At 38.6% G+C, this 17,015-nt stretch overlaps 1 protein-coding gene across 14 annotated transcripts in view; it reads right to left on the reverse strand.

Annotated features, from left to right (window-relative positions):
- The window catches only part of SH3GL3 (SH3 domain containing GRB2 like 3, endophilin A3), a 288,846-nt gene that overhangs the window by 55,139 nt on the left and 216,692 nt on the right, over positions 1-17,015 (reverse strand). For 11 of the 14 annotated variants that reach the window (XM_033402955.2, XM_033402954.2, XM_033402952.2 and 8 more), the window contains one exon: positions 7,845-7,913. In XM_033402955.2, coding sequence (XP_033258846.1) covers positions 7,845-7,913 — 69 coding nt within the window. Of the gene's footprint in view, positions 1-7,844; positions 7,941-17,015 lie in introns of all 14 variants that reach the window. The other 3 variants (XM_049706874.1, XM_049706876.1, XM_049706877.1) reach the window with 1 other exon arrangement.

Consider the following 17,015-nt stretch of genomic DNA (forward strand, 5'->3'; position numbering starts at 1 on the left):
AAACAGAGAAATAAATTTGATCAATTTAATATTTATAACACCATTTAATGATTTTAATCCAAATGGACATTTTCAACATTTTTGGAAGAGGTAATATTTTCTTAACTTTTTGATTCTGGGACATCCTTCCAATACTTGTTCCTCCCAATGATGGGAGAACACTAACTTCTTATTCAACATTAAAATGAATATTAATGTAATATTTAGGAAACTTGGACAAGTTATTATGCTCCACTAGTTTATTGATTGTGCTTGAAGGTCTCTCAAAACCAAGACTAGACACTTCTGAGCCAAACTTTCCTTATTTGCTGGGTGAACTTGAATTTCTGTACTTGTATAAGGATGCCATAATAAGGATTCACGTGAGAAACGACCTCAGTAAGCCAACGACAAAAGAATCATCATCACTAGTATCAATATTATCACTGAAATACATATTCTTCTGTTCTGTGGGCAGAAGATGCTAACAACAAAGGTTTCCCTGCCAGGTTAAGACTGAATCTTTCCTTCCTCAAAACCATTCCTGTATACTCTGGCTGTTGGTTACCCAGAAAATGAATGTGAGACTATACAATAAAAGTTAACTGTGCACATTTCAATAGCTTTACTTTATACCATCAACAGCCCAAAAGAAAATGTTTTAAAGGAAAAGGAGATCCTGCTCATAAGAGCAGCAATTAAATAATAAGCAATAACGAGGAAGAAATATTATGAGAAATGTACAATACATACTTGAAAAGCCACATTCCTAGATGGGAAAATTCAGTTTTGGAAATAGGTAAATCCTCCCCCAATTAACATGTAAAAGTAATTCAAAGCCTATCACACTTTCAATTTTTTCTTTTTTTGGTTAAAACTTGGCAAATTAATAATAAAGTTAGATTCATACATCACACTACATACAGGATTAAAAATATGGACCTAAAAACAAACTGTAAAAGTACTAAACTAGGCAGGAGAATATTCTGAAATACGGGGCTGGAAAGGATATTCCAGGCATCACCGAAATCCAAGCATCATAGATGAAAAGACCTAAGTTCTGACTCCATAAAATTTCAAACGGAACGGTGAAAAGACACAATACACGAAGTTTGATAAAAGTGGTGAACGGAAACGAAAATGCAAAAAAATAAAGGGTTAGTATCTATTATACTCCGTACTCCCATTAGGAAAAAAAAGCAGCCTGACTAGAAAGAAGGCAATCCACAAAAGAGGAGAAATACAAGTTGCTCATAAACATTTGACAAAATAGTCAGGAAAATTATAAATTAAAAGGAGATACTTTCCACTCACCAGGTTGACCCCCCAAAAATCTTTTTTAATTGACTAGACACCATATAAGGTATTATACAGGTATGGAGTAATGGGCCCTTTCATATACCACAGGAGTGCTAAATGATACGATCTCTCCGAGATCAAGGTGAAGTGCCTATTAATGTACCATCTCTCATACTTCCAGGGGCTTAGCATCTAGAAACATACCAGTAAACCGCACGGAGGTAAAAAGATGTTTCTTAGACCATCTTACATAGTCATAGAAACTGAGAACAACTTAAATTACAATCAATAGGAGATTGACTTGATAAACCGTGAAACACCCAAGTAAGGAATACTCTTCATCACGGGGGCACAGAAGACCTACAGGTACTGGGAAGACGCCCGCTGTACACTGCTAGGGAAAAAGCAAGCCGGGAGTGATGGCTAATACAAAAGCCTCATTTTTGTCATTTAAAAATCTATGATCTGTTCAGGGTCAGAAGCTTTCAACGAAGCACTCTCATCCAACCTGAAATTGTATTTGTCCCCCTTAGCTGAATGCTTAGATTTGGGGCCCCAGGAAGGTTTAAAAAGACAGTACAGAAATGAAGAAATGAATCAAACCCGTATTACTGACACACGTGTGCTAGCTGTGTGTGGGGGAATGTGCCTGTGTGTATGTGTACTTGACCTGGTAACGAGTTTTGTAAACTTTGAACTCTCTTCAGTATGTTCAATTGTTTACGAAGATCTTTGAAATGTTTAAGAAAATTTGATAACGTAATGTTTACATTTTATTAGAGTTACAAGAAATGTAAGTGCATAGGAGAATCCTGTTTTAGATTTGATGTTAAGTTTGAGGGACTCCTATGCACTGCATCTGTATTGCAGGAATTTGCATTAAGGGAATTTGCTTAATTATGTAACTAGTTGGTGACAAATGTATAAGGATTTCATCTCTTCAGCTTATGACTTAACGGAAACTAAAATGAAGATTAACTAAAAATGATCATCATTTTTATACTGAAATTACTAATTTATAAATAAAATCTATATGTGCAGTTTAAGGCTTAAGAAGAACTAGGTTTTTTATCGTATAATATCGCTTGTATGTGGAATCAAGAAAAATGGTACAGATGAACTTATTTGCAAAGCAGAAATAGAGTCACAGACGTAGAGAACAAACTTATGGTTACCAAGGGGGGAAGGGAGGGTGGGATGAATTGGGAGATTGGGACTGACATATATACACTACTATGTATAAAACAGATAGCTAATGAGAACCTGCTGTGTAGCACAGGGAACTCTACTCAGTGCTCTGTTGTGACCTAAATGGGAAGGAAATCCAAAAAAGAGGGGATATATGTATATATATGACTGATACACTTTGCTGTACAGCAGAAACTAACACAACATTGTAAAGCAACTATACTCCAATAAAAATTAATTTTTAAAAAAGAAAAAGACCTAGGTTTTAGATTTATAACTTTATATATATTCAATATTAATTAAAACACAACGTAGAGTGGTCATTCCATGTATACAACCCTCTTTGGACATGAAAAGCCACCAGGTATCTAGGAGTCATCTCTGAGGGGTGAGGATGAGAGGAGGTAGAGGCGGGAATACTTTCTACTTAGACTCTTCTATTTCTTTTGGGAAAAAAATGCCAAGAAACAAATGGCCTAAAACTCACAGGCCTTGATGTACACATACTGGTGGTGCTTCCAGGACAGCCCAGGAATCAATACAAGGAATAAACCCTTTACAAATTAAAGAGGATGCCACCAAACATGTTGGCAAAAATAGGCAATCAAGTTGAACACTGAAAAAAATAACTCACGTAGTTTAAAAACAAAAAAGTTAAAAACAAAACCTCCCTTCTAGAATAACTGAGGACATCGGGGGGTGGGTATGTGTGTTCAGGTTAGGGAAATGCAATGCAAATATCTCAGCAAACCATCAGGACAAACAGGGGAAAGCAGAGAGGTGAAAATTATTTTTGTAAAGCCTACCTGGTGTGAGGGCGTCTTTGTTGGTAGATTAAATCTGGAATTTCCATCTGTGTTGGTACCCTACCCCTGAGGTGCCCAAAGCCTGTGCCACTGACACTCCCAGACCTCAGCCCTTGGGTTAGAGAGCTGCTGGCAGCCCTGATTTCTGACACCTGTTCGTAATAATCTTTTTTTTTTTAATTTAAAGAATCGGGAGATTGGGATTGATATATATACACTAATAGGTATAAAATGGATAACTAATAAGAACCTGCTGTATAAAAAAATAAATAAAATAAAATTCAAAAAAAAATCCACATCTGTCATTATATCCTTCTAATTCCTTATGCAGTTTGTGTTTTCCCTTTTCCCTCTCTTGCTCACACTTAGTAGAGGTGGTCTTTCAAAAAAAAAAAAAAAGAGTTCTTGGTTTTATTTATTGATTCTACCTTTTTGTTATTATGGTTTTATATTTTATTAATTTCTCATTTATCTGTATTGATTTCTTCCTTCCACCTAGAGTGATTTACTTTGCTGTTAGTTTCCTAGCTTTTTGGCTGGAATGATTTATTCACTCTCTTCCAACAATTTATTTTCTATTAAATGCATTGAAGACTTAGCCATATATCACAGATTTTGACATAGACAGTTCTCATGACTAAGTGATCTTTAATTTTACTTTTCATTTCCTCTTGAAACAAGAATTATTTTTACATGTTCTCCCATTTCCAAACATCCAGAATTTGGCAACTATACCTTCCTTGTAATCCTTGTGTTCTATGATTTTACTGTGAGAAATCTGTTGAGTTTTTTTCCCATATCCCAATAAATAACTGATTATTGAAATTGTTTTAAAGAAATTTGAAATGAATTCTCAATTTGAGGAATGCAAATATCTATATGATTTACAAAGTTAACAGTCATACTTTATGAAAATTCTCTATGAGCCTATCTATTATTTAATTATCTGTTATTATATGAGAAAGGTATGCAAAATCTTCTACTCTGATTTTTGTCAGTCCTCTATGCATTGACAGCTGTTACCTTACATATTCAGATGCCATGTTAAATGATGCATAATGGTTCATAACTGCTATAATTTCCTGAGAAATTACATGATACATCTTTCTATAATTTTTTAAAACCTTCTTTTTCCTTTTAGTGGCCTCATAATTCACCTCTTCTAGAAAGTCCTTAAAACTTCTTGACCTATTAAATATTTCCATGCTTTTCCCTGCTGTAATAAAACAGATAATAGATTTTCTTTTTGTATTTCTTCTGTCACTCATTCAGGTTTGGGGAGGGAAAGGAAGTAATAAACAAGAGGGGTCTCAGTCCAACAACCGAAACTAAAATTATTTATTTTTTTTAACATCTTTATTGGGGTATAATTGCTTTACAATGGTGTGTTAGTTTCTGCTTTATAACAAAGTGAATCAGTCATACATAAACATATGTTCCCATATGTCTTCCCTGTTGCGTCTCCCTCCCTCCCACCCTCCCCATCCCACCCCTCCAGGCTGTCACAAAGCACCGAGCCAATATCCCTGTGCCATGCGGCTGCTTCCCACCAGCTATCTACCTTACTGCGTTTGTTAGTGTGTATATGCCCATGACTCTCTCTCGCCCTGTCACAGCTCACCCTTCCCCCTCCCCATAACCTCAAGTCCATTCTCTAAGAGGTCTGCGTCTTTATTCCTGCTTTACCCCTAGGTTCTTCATGACATTTTTTTCTTAAATTCCATATATATGTGTTAGCATACGGTATTTGTCTTTTTCTTTCTGACTTACTTCACTCTGTATGACAGACTCTAGGTCTATCCACCTCATTACAAATAGCTCAATTTCGTTTCTTTTTATGGCTGAGTAATATTCCATTGTATATATGTGCCACATCTTCTTTATCCATTCATCCGATGACGGGCACTTAGGTTGTTTCCATCTCCGGGCTATTGTAAATAGAGCTGCAATGAACATTTTGGTACATGACTCTTTTTGAATTTTGGTTTTCTCAGGGTATATGCCCAGTAGTGGGATTGCTGGGTCATATGGTAGTTCTATTTGTAGTTTTTTAAGGAACCTCCATACTGTTCTCCATAGTGGCTGAACCAATTCACATTCCCACCAGCAGTGCAAGAGTGTTCCCTTTTCTCCACACCCTCTCCAGCATTTACTGTTTCTAGATTTTTTGATGATGGCCATTCTGACTGGTGTGAGATGATATCTCATTGTAGTTTTGATTTGCATTTCTCTAATGATTAATGATGTTGAGCATTCTTTCATGTGTTTGTTGGCAGTCTGTATATCTTCTTTGGAGAAATGTCTATTTAGGTCTTCTGCCCATTTTTGGATTGGGTTGTTTGTTTTCTTGTTATTGAGCTGCATGAGCTGCTTGTAAATTTTGGAGATTAATCCTTTGTCGGTTGCTTCATTTGCAAATATTTTCTCCCATTCTGAGGGTTGTCTTTTGGTCTTGTTTATGGTTTCCTTTGCTGTGCAAAAGCTTTGAAGTTTCATTAGGTCCCATTTGTTTATTTTTGTTTTTATTTCCATTACTCTAGGAGGTGGGTCAAAAAGGATCTTGCTGTGATTTATGTCATAGAGTGTTCTGCCTATGTTTTCCTCTAAGAGTTTGATAGTTTCTGGCCTTACATTTAGGTCTTTAATCCATTTTGAGCTTATTTTTGTGTATGGTGTTAGGGAGTGATCTAATCTCATACTTTTACATGTACCTGTCCAGTTTTCCCAGCACCACTTATTGAAGAGGCTGTCCTTTCTCCATTGTACATTACTGCCACCTTTATCAAAGATAAGGTGTCCATATGTGCATGGGTTTATCTCTGGGCTTTCCATCCTGTTCCATTGATCTATCTTTCTGTTTTTGTGCCAGTACCATACCGTCTTGATGACTGTAGCTTTGTAGTATAGTCTGAAGTCAGGGAGCCTGATTCCTCCAGTTCCTTCTTTCGTTCTCAAGATTGCTTTGGCTATTCGGGGTCTTTTGTGTTTCCATACAAATTGTGAAATTTTTTGTTCTAGTTCTGTGAAAAATGCCAGTGGTAGTTTGATAGGGATTGCATTGAATCTATAGATTGCTTTGGGTAGTAGAGTCATTTTCACAATGTTGATTCTTCCAATCCAAGAACATGGTGAAACTAAAATTATTGAAATGTACTTTTAAACTTAACATCTCAACTGAATCATTTTATTAGTAATAAAGTTACACAAATATCTTTATCTATCAAGAGATTTTTAAAGTAATTTTAGGTATGCCAATGATGTTTAAATGTTCTATGCTTTTCAATCTTCAGAAACTAACTTTTTCCAAAAGCAAAACAAAATAAGCTTTCTATCAAGGCCTTAACATTTCTAGAAAATTAATTGTGCTCACCCAGAAAATAAGAAGCTCCCTGGAGGACAGTGTGGCCAGATCCAGGGTATCCTGAAGACAGTAACCCCTACACCCCCAAGGCACAGTCTGGGCCTGGACTTTCTTCCCCAGAATCTGCTGAAAGCTCTACTACCTGCTATAGCCTGTATCGTCCATGTTACACCTGAGGAAAGATGCTTTGCTTTCTCTCTGCCCTCTCTCACCTGGGGACTCTAATTATTAAAACTAGGCTATGTTTAAAGGTCCCAAAACAAAGGGGAAAGGACCTGAGGAAGCTGATAATTAGTGATGGTCCCACTTCTGCCTCCACCTAAACTACTTCACACAGTTGACCAGGAAGCTTGTTCAGGGACCGAGACTCTACTGTCTTCCTTTGTCATGTGTTAACAATCACGTCTGTAACGTGCTCATTGTATTTTTTAAATGCTTTCATACACGTTAATTTTTCTGCATAATTCTCAAAACATCCACATGAGGGCTTCCCTGGTGGCGCAGTGGTTGAGAGTCCACCTGCCGATGCAGGGGACGCGGGTTTGTGCCCCGGTCCGGGAAGATCCCACATGCCGCGAAGCGTATGGGCGCGTGAGCCATGGCCGCTGAGCCTGCGCGTCCGGAGCCTGTGCTCTGCGGCGGGAGAGGCCACAACGGTGAGAGGCCCGCGTACCGCAAAAAAAAAAAAAACATCCACATGAGGCAAGCAGAGCACATATTATCATCCTTGTGTCACCCGTCAGGAAACTCTGAAACCAGCTTATCCAAGTTGATTGACATGGCTGGTTCCAGTGGATAAAACTTACTTGTTGTGCAGCTGCTGAAACACGTGGGAACAGGGTCAGAGTCTTCCACACATTATATCAATATTTATATATTCGAAGAGCCTCCTCCCCGTAACACATTTCGACTCTCCAAGATATTAAATCACAATCACTTTGGCCTACACTGTTTGCCAAGATGGACCATCTTTTGAGCATTCTGACTCTTGTCCACTAGAGGGAACCAGTTAGCCAATATCCCATCTCCCAAGGTCCAGGGTCTTTATTTGGACCTTGAAGTATAAAAGAACTGCCTTTTGGACTCCATAATCCACACCTGAATTCAAACATCCTAGATCCCCACTCTAATATCCTTTACAGTATCAGTATATATCACATCACAAGGAAAGTCAAATTTATAAGATAATTTACATTAAAATGTTCTCTTACCCTTTCCATGTCAAGAAATTCATCATCTAGTTTCGTTCCTTCAACGCCACTTATTTTTTCACTAAACAGCTGTAGAAATAAACACAAGTAATTGTACTGTACAATCATTTGTTATCACAGTATTTTACCCAAATTATTACAAACAAAAACAAAAAAACTCAGGTTCAGCTTGTTGGATTTTTTTGAATTAAGTCATTTAAGAAAATTGTTGGAAGGAGTAACCATAGCTAAGAACATGGGAAGATACACATTCCTCATTCATTCAACAGATATTTATTATGCACCTACTATATGTAAAACACATGGTAGTTGCTCTAGTAGAAACATAAATAAGATTAATCCTGGTCATCCAGGAACCCACAGTTCAGCAAAGGAGTTCATATACCAACAGTCAACTAAATTACAAGGGAGAGGGCTTCCCTGGTGGCACAGTGGTTAAGAATCCACCTGCCAATGCAGGGGACACGGGTTCGAGCCCTGGTCCGGGAAGATCCCACATGCTGTGGAACAGCTAAGCTCGTGTGCCACAGCTACAGAGCCTGCGCTCTAGAGCCCGCAAGCCACAACTACTGAGCCCGCAAGTCACAGCTACTGAGCCCACACACCACAGCTACTGAAGCCCACGCGCCTAGAACCCAGGCTCCGCAACAAGAGAAGCCACCACAATGAGAAGCCCGCACACTGCAACGAAGAGTAGCCCCGGCTCGCTGCAACTAGAGAAGGCCCGCGCGCAGCAACGAAGACCCAACACAGCCAAAAATAAATAAATAAACTTATAAAATACAAGGGAGAAACAATAAGAATACAAAATAATAGTACAGAACACAAATTATTGTAAACATCTTAAGTGATAAGCATTTCAGTGATTCATAGAAAGGATTCTGCGAACCTACAGTGTAAAAGGTAAGGGTGGGATCCATCCAGGACTTGTTTCCTAGAAAGCTTGGCATCTGAACTGGCTTTTTAAGGACAGGGGACATTTCAACGGTCAGGACTGAAGGAAGGCCTTCTGGTGTGAGGCAGCATGAAAAAAGACCCAGAGGCAGCAATTTGTAGGGCAGTTTCTCAACCTTGGCACTCTGATATTTATATCAGATAATTCTTTGCTGAGGAGGCTGTCCTGTGCATTGTAGGATGTTTAACAGCATCCCTGGACTCTACCTACTAGAGACCGGCAGCACACACAACCCCATTGTGAAAACCAACAATGTCTCTGGACAGTTGAGAACTACTGATATAGGACCAACTGTGCTCAAGAAACAGCAAGAAATTTGGTTTAGCTGTAATGAATGGTACTCAAGGGAGAATGAAGGAAAATAAAAGCTGAAAGGTAGACAGAGGCCAGACCACACAGATTCTCAAATGCCAAGGTAAAGAATATGATTGAGAAGTCCCTAGAGTTTCTTCATCAAACAATGCAGTTGGAAAACCTTTTAGAAAACCAACTTTGGCTCCAGTGTGGGTTGGATTAGAAAACAAGGAGACTGGATGAGCAGTAGAAAATATGTTAAGTCACTTTCTTTAGAAAAGTACACATCTACAGGATTTGTTTACACCTTTAAAATACTTATATGAATATAAAACTCAGTAGTAAAGGGAGGTGGGTACCACCAATTAATGGTAAAAAAAAAAATTGTAGGTTGTTTTAAATGTTAAGTGTGGTTTTCTGCTACTACTTACACTACTACTATCAGACACACAGTGTTACTGTTTAATAGGAAGAATATACATGCAGACAGTATTTAACTTAAATTTGAGGTGTGAGAGGGAATTACTTGAAGAGAGATGAAAGATTACCAAAAAAAGGCTACAACTCCCCATCTTCCCTGTTTCTATGTCTTTGCCATCCCTCCTAGACAGAGCTGGAGTCTATTTCCACCTTAAAGAATCGAGCTGGGCATGTGACTTGTCTTGACCCATAAAAACAAGCCTAGGCTCTACAAGATCTTGTGTGCTTTCACTCGTTCTCTTGAAACCCTGCTGCCACCATGTGAACAAGCCTGAGATAATTTGCTAGGTGGTGAGAGACAAGTGGCCCCAACACCTTCAGTCAGGACAACCAGTTAATTCCCCAAACCAGAGCTCTTTAGTTTGACCTGCAGCTGACTGCAGACACTGTGAAAGCCCAGCCGATACCAGCTTAATCTGCTGACCCATGGAAGCATGGGCCATTTACATGGTCATTGTTCTAGACCACTAAATGTTGGAGCACTTTGTTACTCAACAGAAGCTGACAGACACACTAAGACAATAGTTTTTGTTTTCAGGCTCAGTATTGAAGTCAGAGAGGATTATTCTAATGCCTTGATACCAGGGGTAACCTTCAACAAGAACAACTGAGAATCCCATTGCCATACACCAAGCAGTGTTTGAAACAGATATCCATCAATTAAGTTCCCCAAATCTCTTTTTGTTCAGTAGTGAAATCATTTAAAATATTGGTTCTTAACTTTGGAGGTAATTTTCTGAAAATTACACAACCACACCTGAGGAAAAACCCTCCACGTTCTGTTGCATGGTAAATTGCAAAAATGGCCATAATGCTTTGCAGTTCCTCCCATCAAGATATGGATTTTATTTCTCCACCCATAACTTGCTTGGTCAACTGAATAGAATGTAAACAACCCTGTGTGAATATTGACTTTGGACCTTATAGATACATTACAGCTATAAAGAGACTTGGTAGATACTTCTGCTCACTCTCTGAGGTCCACCGTGACCATCTCCATGTGAATAAGCCGAGCTTGCCTACTACAGAATGAAAGACCACTTGGAACAGAGATAGCCATCCCAGCTGAGCCATCCCAGAGCACCAAAACCACAGCTCACCTGACCACTGACCACCAAGAGGTCAGTGAGCCTGAGCCCAGCTAAGATCAGCCAGACCAACAGACCCACCCAGTAAATCCCTGCTCAAATTGCTGACCTACAGAGTTGTGAACTAAATAAATGGGTTTTTAGTCACTATGTTTGGGGGCAGTTTGTTACACAGCAAAACTGACTGATACAATTACCTGCAATTTCAGAGGGCTACTGGAACCACAGAAGCCCATGCATATATCCTTGTTTTAAAATATCCCTTTGAAAATCCTTCTAGTATTGAGAGTTAGACCTGAAACCTACCCAGCCTGAATCAGTTCTCACTGGTTCAGGTTATACTTGTTCTATTTTTAGAAATCAGAGTGTCTAATAGAAGGAGTGTTCTCACTTTTAAGAACAGAAACTAATGAGATTAATATTTGTTTCTTATTTGGAAGGAGACACCAATATGGGATTTTTTTCAACAGGAGTCATGGTTAAGAGTCATGATCATTCCTCTGTTTTTCCTGAATTCCCCAGTGATGTTCAGCTGTTTTGAAAAGTAAGCATAAATAGACACATGGGGCTTCCCTGGTGGCGCAGTGGTTGAGAGTCCGCCTGGCAATGCAGGGGACACGGGTTCGTGCCCCGGTCTGGGAAGATCCCACATGCCGCAGAGCGGCTAGGCCCATGAGCCATGGCCGCTGAGCCTGCGCGTCCAGAGCCTGTGCTCCACAACGGGAGAGGCCACAACAGTGAGAGGCCCGCGTACCGCAAAAAAAAACAAAAAAAGACACATGGTATTAGCTCTTTAGACCACTTGATGATATTTAACTCTTCATCATTCAAGAAATATTGTTGAGCATCTACTATGTGATAGGGAGACATAAAGATAAGAAAGACAGGGGTGATCACTACAGGGCTCCTGATCTCATTCCAGAGTTACAGAAACTGCAGTCCTATTTCTTTTAAGTGTTGGAAACTATATATAAATACTGAAGCTTCTACTTCTGGTCAAAATGACTAGATAAACTCAACTATGATACATGGCCTATGCCCTCAATACATATCAATGAAAGATTAAGTATCAAAAGAGAAAAGCAAAAAGATAAGCAATGCTTAAAAAGAGAATAAAGTTTTTGTAGGGACAAGAAAAGGAACAGAAACACAATATGGCGAGCAGGGTTGAAGCCTCACTCTTGCTGAGCTTCTTGTCTGCCACAGGCTCTGGCAGCCAGCAGTCTGGTTCCTTTTGGGTAAAAAGGGATCTAAAGTGGTCCATGAGACAAGAACCTGGAATCAAGCTCTGCTCAAAGCCAGGGGATGGGCAGGAAAAGGAGGCTGGAAAAAATATCCAGATGCAAACCACTGTCCGAGGTTAGTATGTTTGGGAATCTGCAGGCTCATGGAGACTGGAGAGCAAAGAACCAATCAAGTTACCACCTCCACCCCCCCCACCAGCTCTGTGGCTAGACTGAGATATCCCCAATATCAACATAGAGCAGAAACCATCATTCAGCATCTGGGCCTTAGGAAGCGAGGTGGAAGAAATCACAACCACTAGATAGAAGGGTGCACAGAGGGATTACAAGTGACAAAAAGACCCCCTCCCCAATTAAAAGTTAGCCTCTAAATCTAAATTCTAAGGTCCATGAATCAATATAACATCAAGTAAGACAGCCAACAAAATCACAGATCACAACATGAATTTACTCCTGGTGAAAATACTTTTATGAAACAATCTGACAAAGACTTTATATGTTTAGACATTACCAATATGATAAATGAAGGAATAACTCCTATTAATAAAGAGCAAGTAATTACACAAAAGGAGGGGATTCTTAAATAGCTCTAAAAAATTAGAAATCTTGGAAATAAAAAAATAGATAGTCATGAAAATGAAAAATTCAAGAGATGATATAAACTCCAGACTGGGCATAATCAGAGAGAGAACTGGTAAACTGGAAAATATTACTAAGGAAACTCATCAAAGAACAAAAAATTTTAAAGGACAAAGAAGTCTTACTTTTTTAATATGAAATGTCAATGAATATGGAGCATAAGTGAGAGGCTCCAAGATATACCTGATAAGCATTCCAGAAAAAAGGACATCATATGAGAGAATCAATATTTTGATTTAATAGCTCTTTTTTTCCTACAGTTAAAGGAAGATATGAGTCTACAGCTTGAAAGTGCACTCAAGTGCTAAGCAAGATAAATATTAACTCATACCTAGACACATCAAGATCTCAAGAATAAAAATTTCTAAAACTACCACAGGGGGAAAAACAACCAACCAAAGCAACAATAAAAATGACAGATTTCTCTTTGGCAAGAATAGACGCCAGGATACAATGGAGGTAAAGCTTCAAAGTGCTGAGAAGAAATAAGTGAAAATCTAGAATTTTATGTCTCCCTAAACTGTTGTTTAATAAAGAGAACAAAATAAAGATATATACAAACTATCACAGTCACTAATAAAAGTAATGCTAAAATACTTCATCAAGGAAATAAAAATTGAACCAAAATGGAAAGTATGGATCACAAGAAACAATGGTGAGAACAGGAACTGAAAAACTATGGTGGTAAATGTAACTATTGATTAAAAAACAAACAAGCAAAAGGTAAAATTAAATCCTTAAGCAATAATAACATAAGGAGTGGGAAGGGTGTCCAGTGGATATATATATATTTTTTTTTTGCGGTACGCGGGCCTCTCACTGTTGTGGCCTCTCCCGTTGCGGACCACAGGCTCCGGACGTGCAGGCTCAGCGGCCATGGCTCACGGGCCCAGCTGCTCCGCGGCACGTGGGATCCTCCCGGACCGGGGCACGAACCCGCGTCCCCTGCATCGGCAGGCGGACTCTCAACCACTGCGCCACCAGGGAAGCCCTCAGTGGATATTTTGAACAGGCTAAGGTTTGTCTGTGTTCAGGAGGAGGTGGGAAATGGGCATAAATGTAACACTGTTATAATAATGTATGAGAAGTATCTGCTTTATATAATTAATGGTAGCTACTAAAAGCACACAAAAATAATATACATATAATACTATGTGGGTTATAACATAGTATCCATACCAGCACATTTGGAAAATCAGTGTTTTCCAATCCAAAAGAAAACAAAGGCAAAGGATATGGAGGGGAACATAAAAGATGACCAGTGGAAACTACAAAATAAGACAGTAATCAGAAGTCCAAATAAATTAGTAATCATTACCTATGTAAATCAACTCAATTCAACCCATGAAAGGATAATTAATAGAGTAGATTTTTTAAATCCAGCTATATAAAGCTTTTCAGAGACACACCTAAAACACAACGCACAGAAAGAGTGAAAACAGATAAATTATACATACTAGGAAAATACCAATCAAACTAAACCCGGACAACAATAATATCAAACAAAAAAGACTTTAAGGCAAAGTATTAATAAGGATAGAGACTTAACCTAATAATAAAAGGAGCAATCCACCAAAATTCTGTTATAATATAATCCACCTAACAGCATAACTTCAGAAAAAAAAAAAAAAGTAAAGCAAAAACTGAAAGAAATAACTGAAACTAACAAATCCACAACCATTATGGGGATTTTAACACAACTCTATCAGAAAACTGACAGATTAAAAAAAAAAAAAAACTTGGAAGGGATACAGATGGTTTGAATGATCAAATTAATAACCCTAATCAAATATGCACAAATACATAAATCCCTCCGGTCAATAAACAGACAACGTATAGTCTTTGCAAGTACAGATAGAACATCAGAAACACTGACCATTTACTAGGTCACAAATCAGTCAGTACCACAAAGAACATATTTTTAACCATAATGCAATTAAATTAGAAATCTACAATATAAATAACTATGTAGGTATAAAATTTTAGAATTCAGTCCTAAATTACGATGAGTTTAAAAGGAAACCCTAAGAGGAATTAGCAAAATAATAATAATAACAATAAAAATACTATATGTCAAAACCTGTGAGATGCAGCGAAAGCAGTGTTTAGAAAGCACTGTATTACTGTATTTTTTTTAAAATTCATTTTTTTAAAAAACACCTCAGTGTTTCAAACTGACACATATCATTCAATCTAATTCAACAAATATCTGAAAGTCTACCAACTAGGTCAATATGCTAGAGATACAAAGATCAATCAATCTACATTCCAGCCACTTACAGGCCCATTGAGAAGCAAAAGTAAATGCCCACAACACAATGAGATGCAGATAATAGAGATGCAGAATTTGCTGTTCAAACTCAGATGGAAGAAAGCAAATTAAATGGATGAAAAGATGCCAAGAAATTTCCAGAAATGAGCCTAGAAGAATATATGGAGTGCACCAAGGAGACTAGAGAAGAAGTGGCATTTCTGGCAGAGAGAATAGCATAGGCAAAGGCATACCTTATTAAAATATATATATATATATATATATATATATATATGGTCTTCCCTGGTGGCGTAGTCGTTATGAATCCTTCTGCCAATGCAGGGGACACGGGTTTGAGCCCTGGTCTGGGAAGATCCACATGCCGCGGAGCAACTAAGCCCATGCGCCACACTACTGAGCCGGCGCTCTAGAGCCCGTGAGCCACAAGTACTGAGCCCATGTGCCACAACTACTGAAGCCCGCGCGCCTAGAGCCCGGGCTCTGCAATGAGAAGACACTGCAATGAGAAGCCTGCACACCGCAAGGAAGAGTAGCCCCCGCTCGCTGCAACTAGAGAAAGCCCGCACACAGCAACGAAGACCCAAAGCAGCCAAAAATAAATTAATTAATTTTAAAATATATATATATATGAAGGCACTTAGGAAACAGCAGAACAATACAATAAAGATAATGAAAATGGAAATCTGACCCCAAATGAAAATGAACATACAAGCATATGGGCAGAGGTCAGATTATGAGGCTGAATTTAATCCTGTGGGCAATGGATTTTTAAGCAGGTGAGTGATATGACTGGGTCTGCATTTCAGGAATATTACTTGAATGGTCCATGGGAGAATACACTGCAGGGGAACCAGAAGGTGGACAAGGAGATCCACTGGGAGATAAGAAGGGACACACAGAAGATGAAGAGGTAGACTGGGGAATAGTGTCCAAATTTCACTCTAAAACTCTCCTATCTTCTTCAATTTTAAACACAAGTTGCCCTCACCTATTCAGCTTCTCCGTGCCCAAACACTGCCTCTGACCTGGGCTGACTAGATGGAACTTGCGAATCTAAAATACACATAACTAAGGGAATGTGTCTCGTGTGGTCTTCCCCTGGTGAGAAAGAGGATTATGCTGCAAATTAGACCTATCCCAGGATTGCGTGTTGCTATAATCAGAGATAAATCTTCATTCACCAATAACAGGAAAATAAAAACCATTTTCAAAGACTACAATCAAGCAGTGATGTAAAAGAAATTTATTTGGGGGACATGAAGCTTTTGCATTCGGCTTTTCATCTAGATGTGCTGGGGTTTTAGGGGTAAATGTTAACACAGCCTTGGCCTTATTCTTGTGCAAAAATCTGTTTTCAAAGAAACCTTGGCTTCTCTACCTTCTACCCTTTTATGAAGCAAGAAAGGAAACAGCAAGAAAGCCAGAACCTAGGAGAAAACGTAAAAAAGCAAATTTTATACCTCAGGATTTTAGAATGTGCTCTAGAACAGTATGTGTTCCACAAAACACTAGCGGCACAGGATATGAATGAAGGTCAGACAAAAGAACAGCTCTTTCACCATATAAGTTTGGAAACATGGGGATAAACAAAATTAAGCAGATTTCTTTACTACAACACTTTTCCGAGACTTTAAAATGTAAATGGGCATTGCAGATTTCCAAGAGGGTGCATATAAGATAGAGCATTTCCCACCCTTATGTGGTCATGAGAGATGTCTCATACAAGGAAAAATCTCAGTGGAGATTTTGAGAAGTCCTGAAACAAAAATTTCACCTTCTCTACTAGCTCCTTTTTTTTTTTCTTCTTTCAACCACTTAGTAGCTCTGCTCTGCTCTTATCAGCTTGGAAAATATGGCAATACTCAAGTATAAATATAAATAATTAAGGAGACTTGTAAGTTGTTAACATTAGGAGATGAGCACAAGGTATTTGTGAGCTCTCTGTACTAGTTTTGCAACTTTTCTGTAAGTTTAAAATTATGTCAAAATATAAAATTTTTTTAAATCTCTGAAGGCTTCAGAGAGCAACCAAGGCAATCAGGATCTGAGGGGCCAAAATCATGAAGAAGGGAAATGCACCGAGAAGAGCCATGCATTTTTGGGGAAATTCCTGCCTTGCAACACACGATGTAAAAAATCTGAACAGAAAGCGTTCGCCTAGAACCTGCAGCAGTCTCACTGGGCTGGGGAGAGGAAAAT

The sequence above is a fragment of the Orcinus orca genome, chromosome 2 (genome assembly GCF_937001465.1).
Source record: "Orcinus orca chromosome 2, mOrcOrc1.1, whole genome shotgun sequence".
NCBI lineage: Eukaryota > Metazoa > Chordata > Mammalia > Artiodactyla > Delphinidae > Orcinus > Orcinus orca.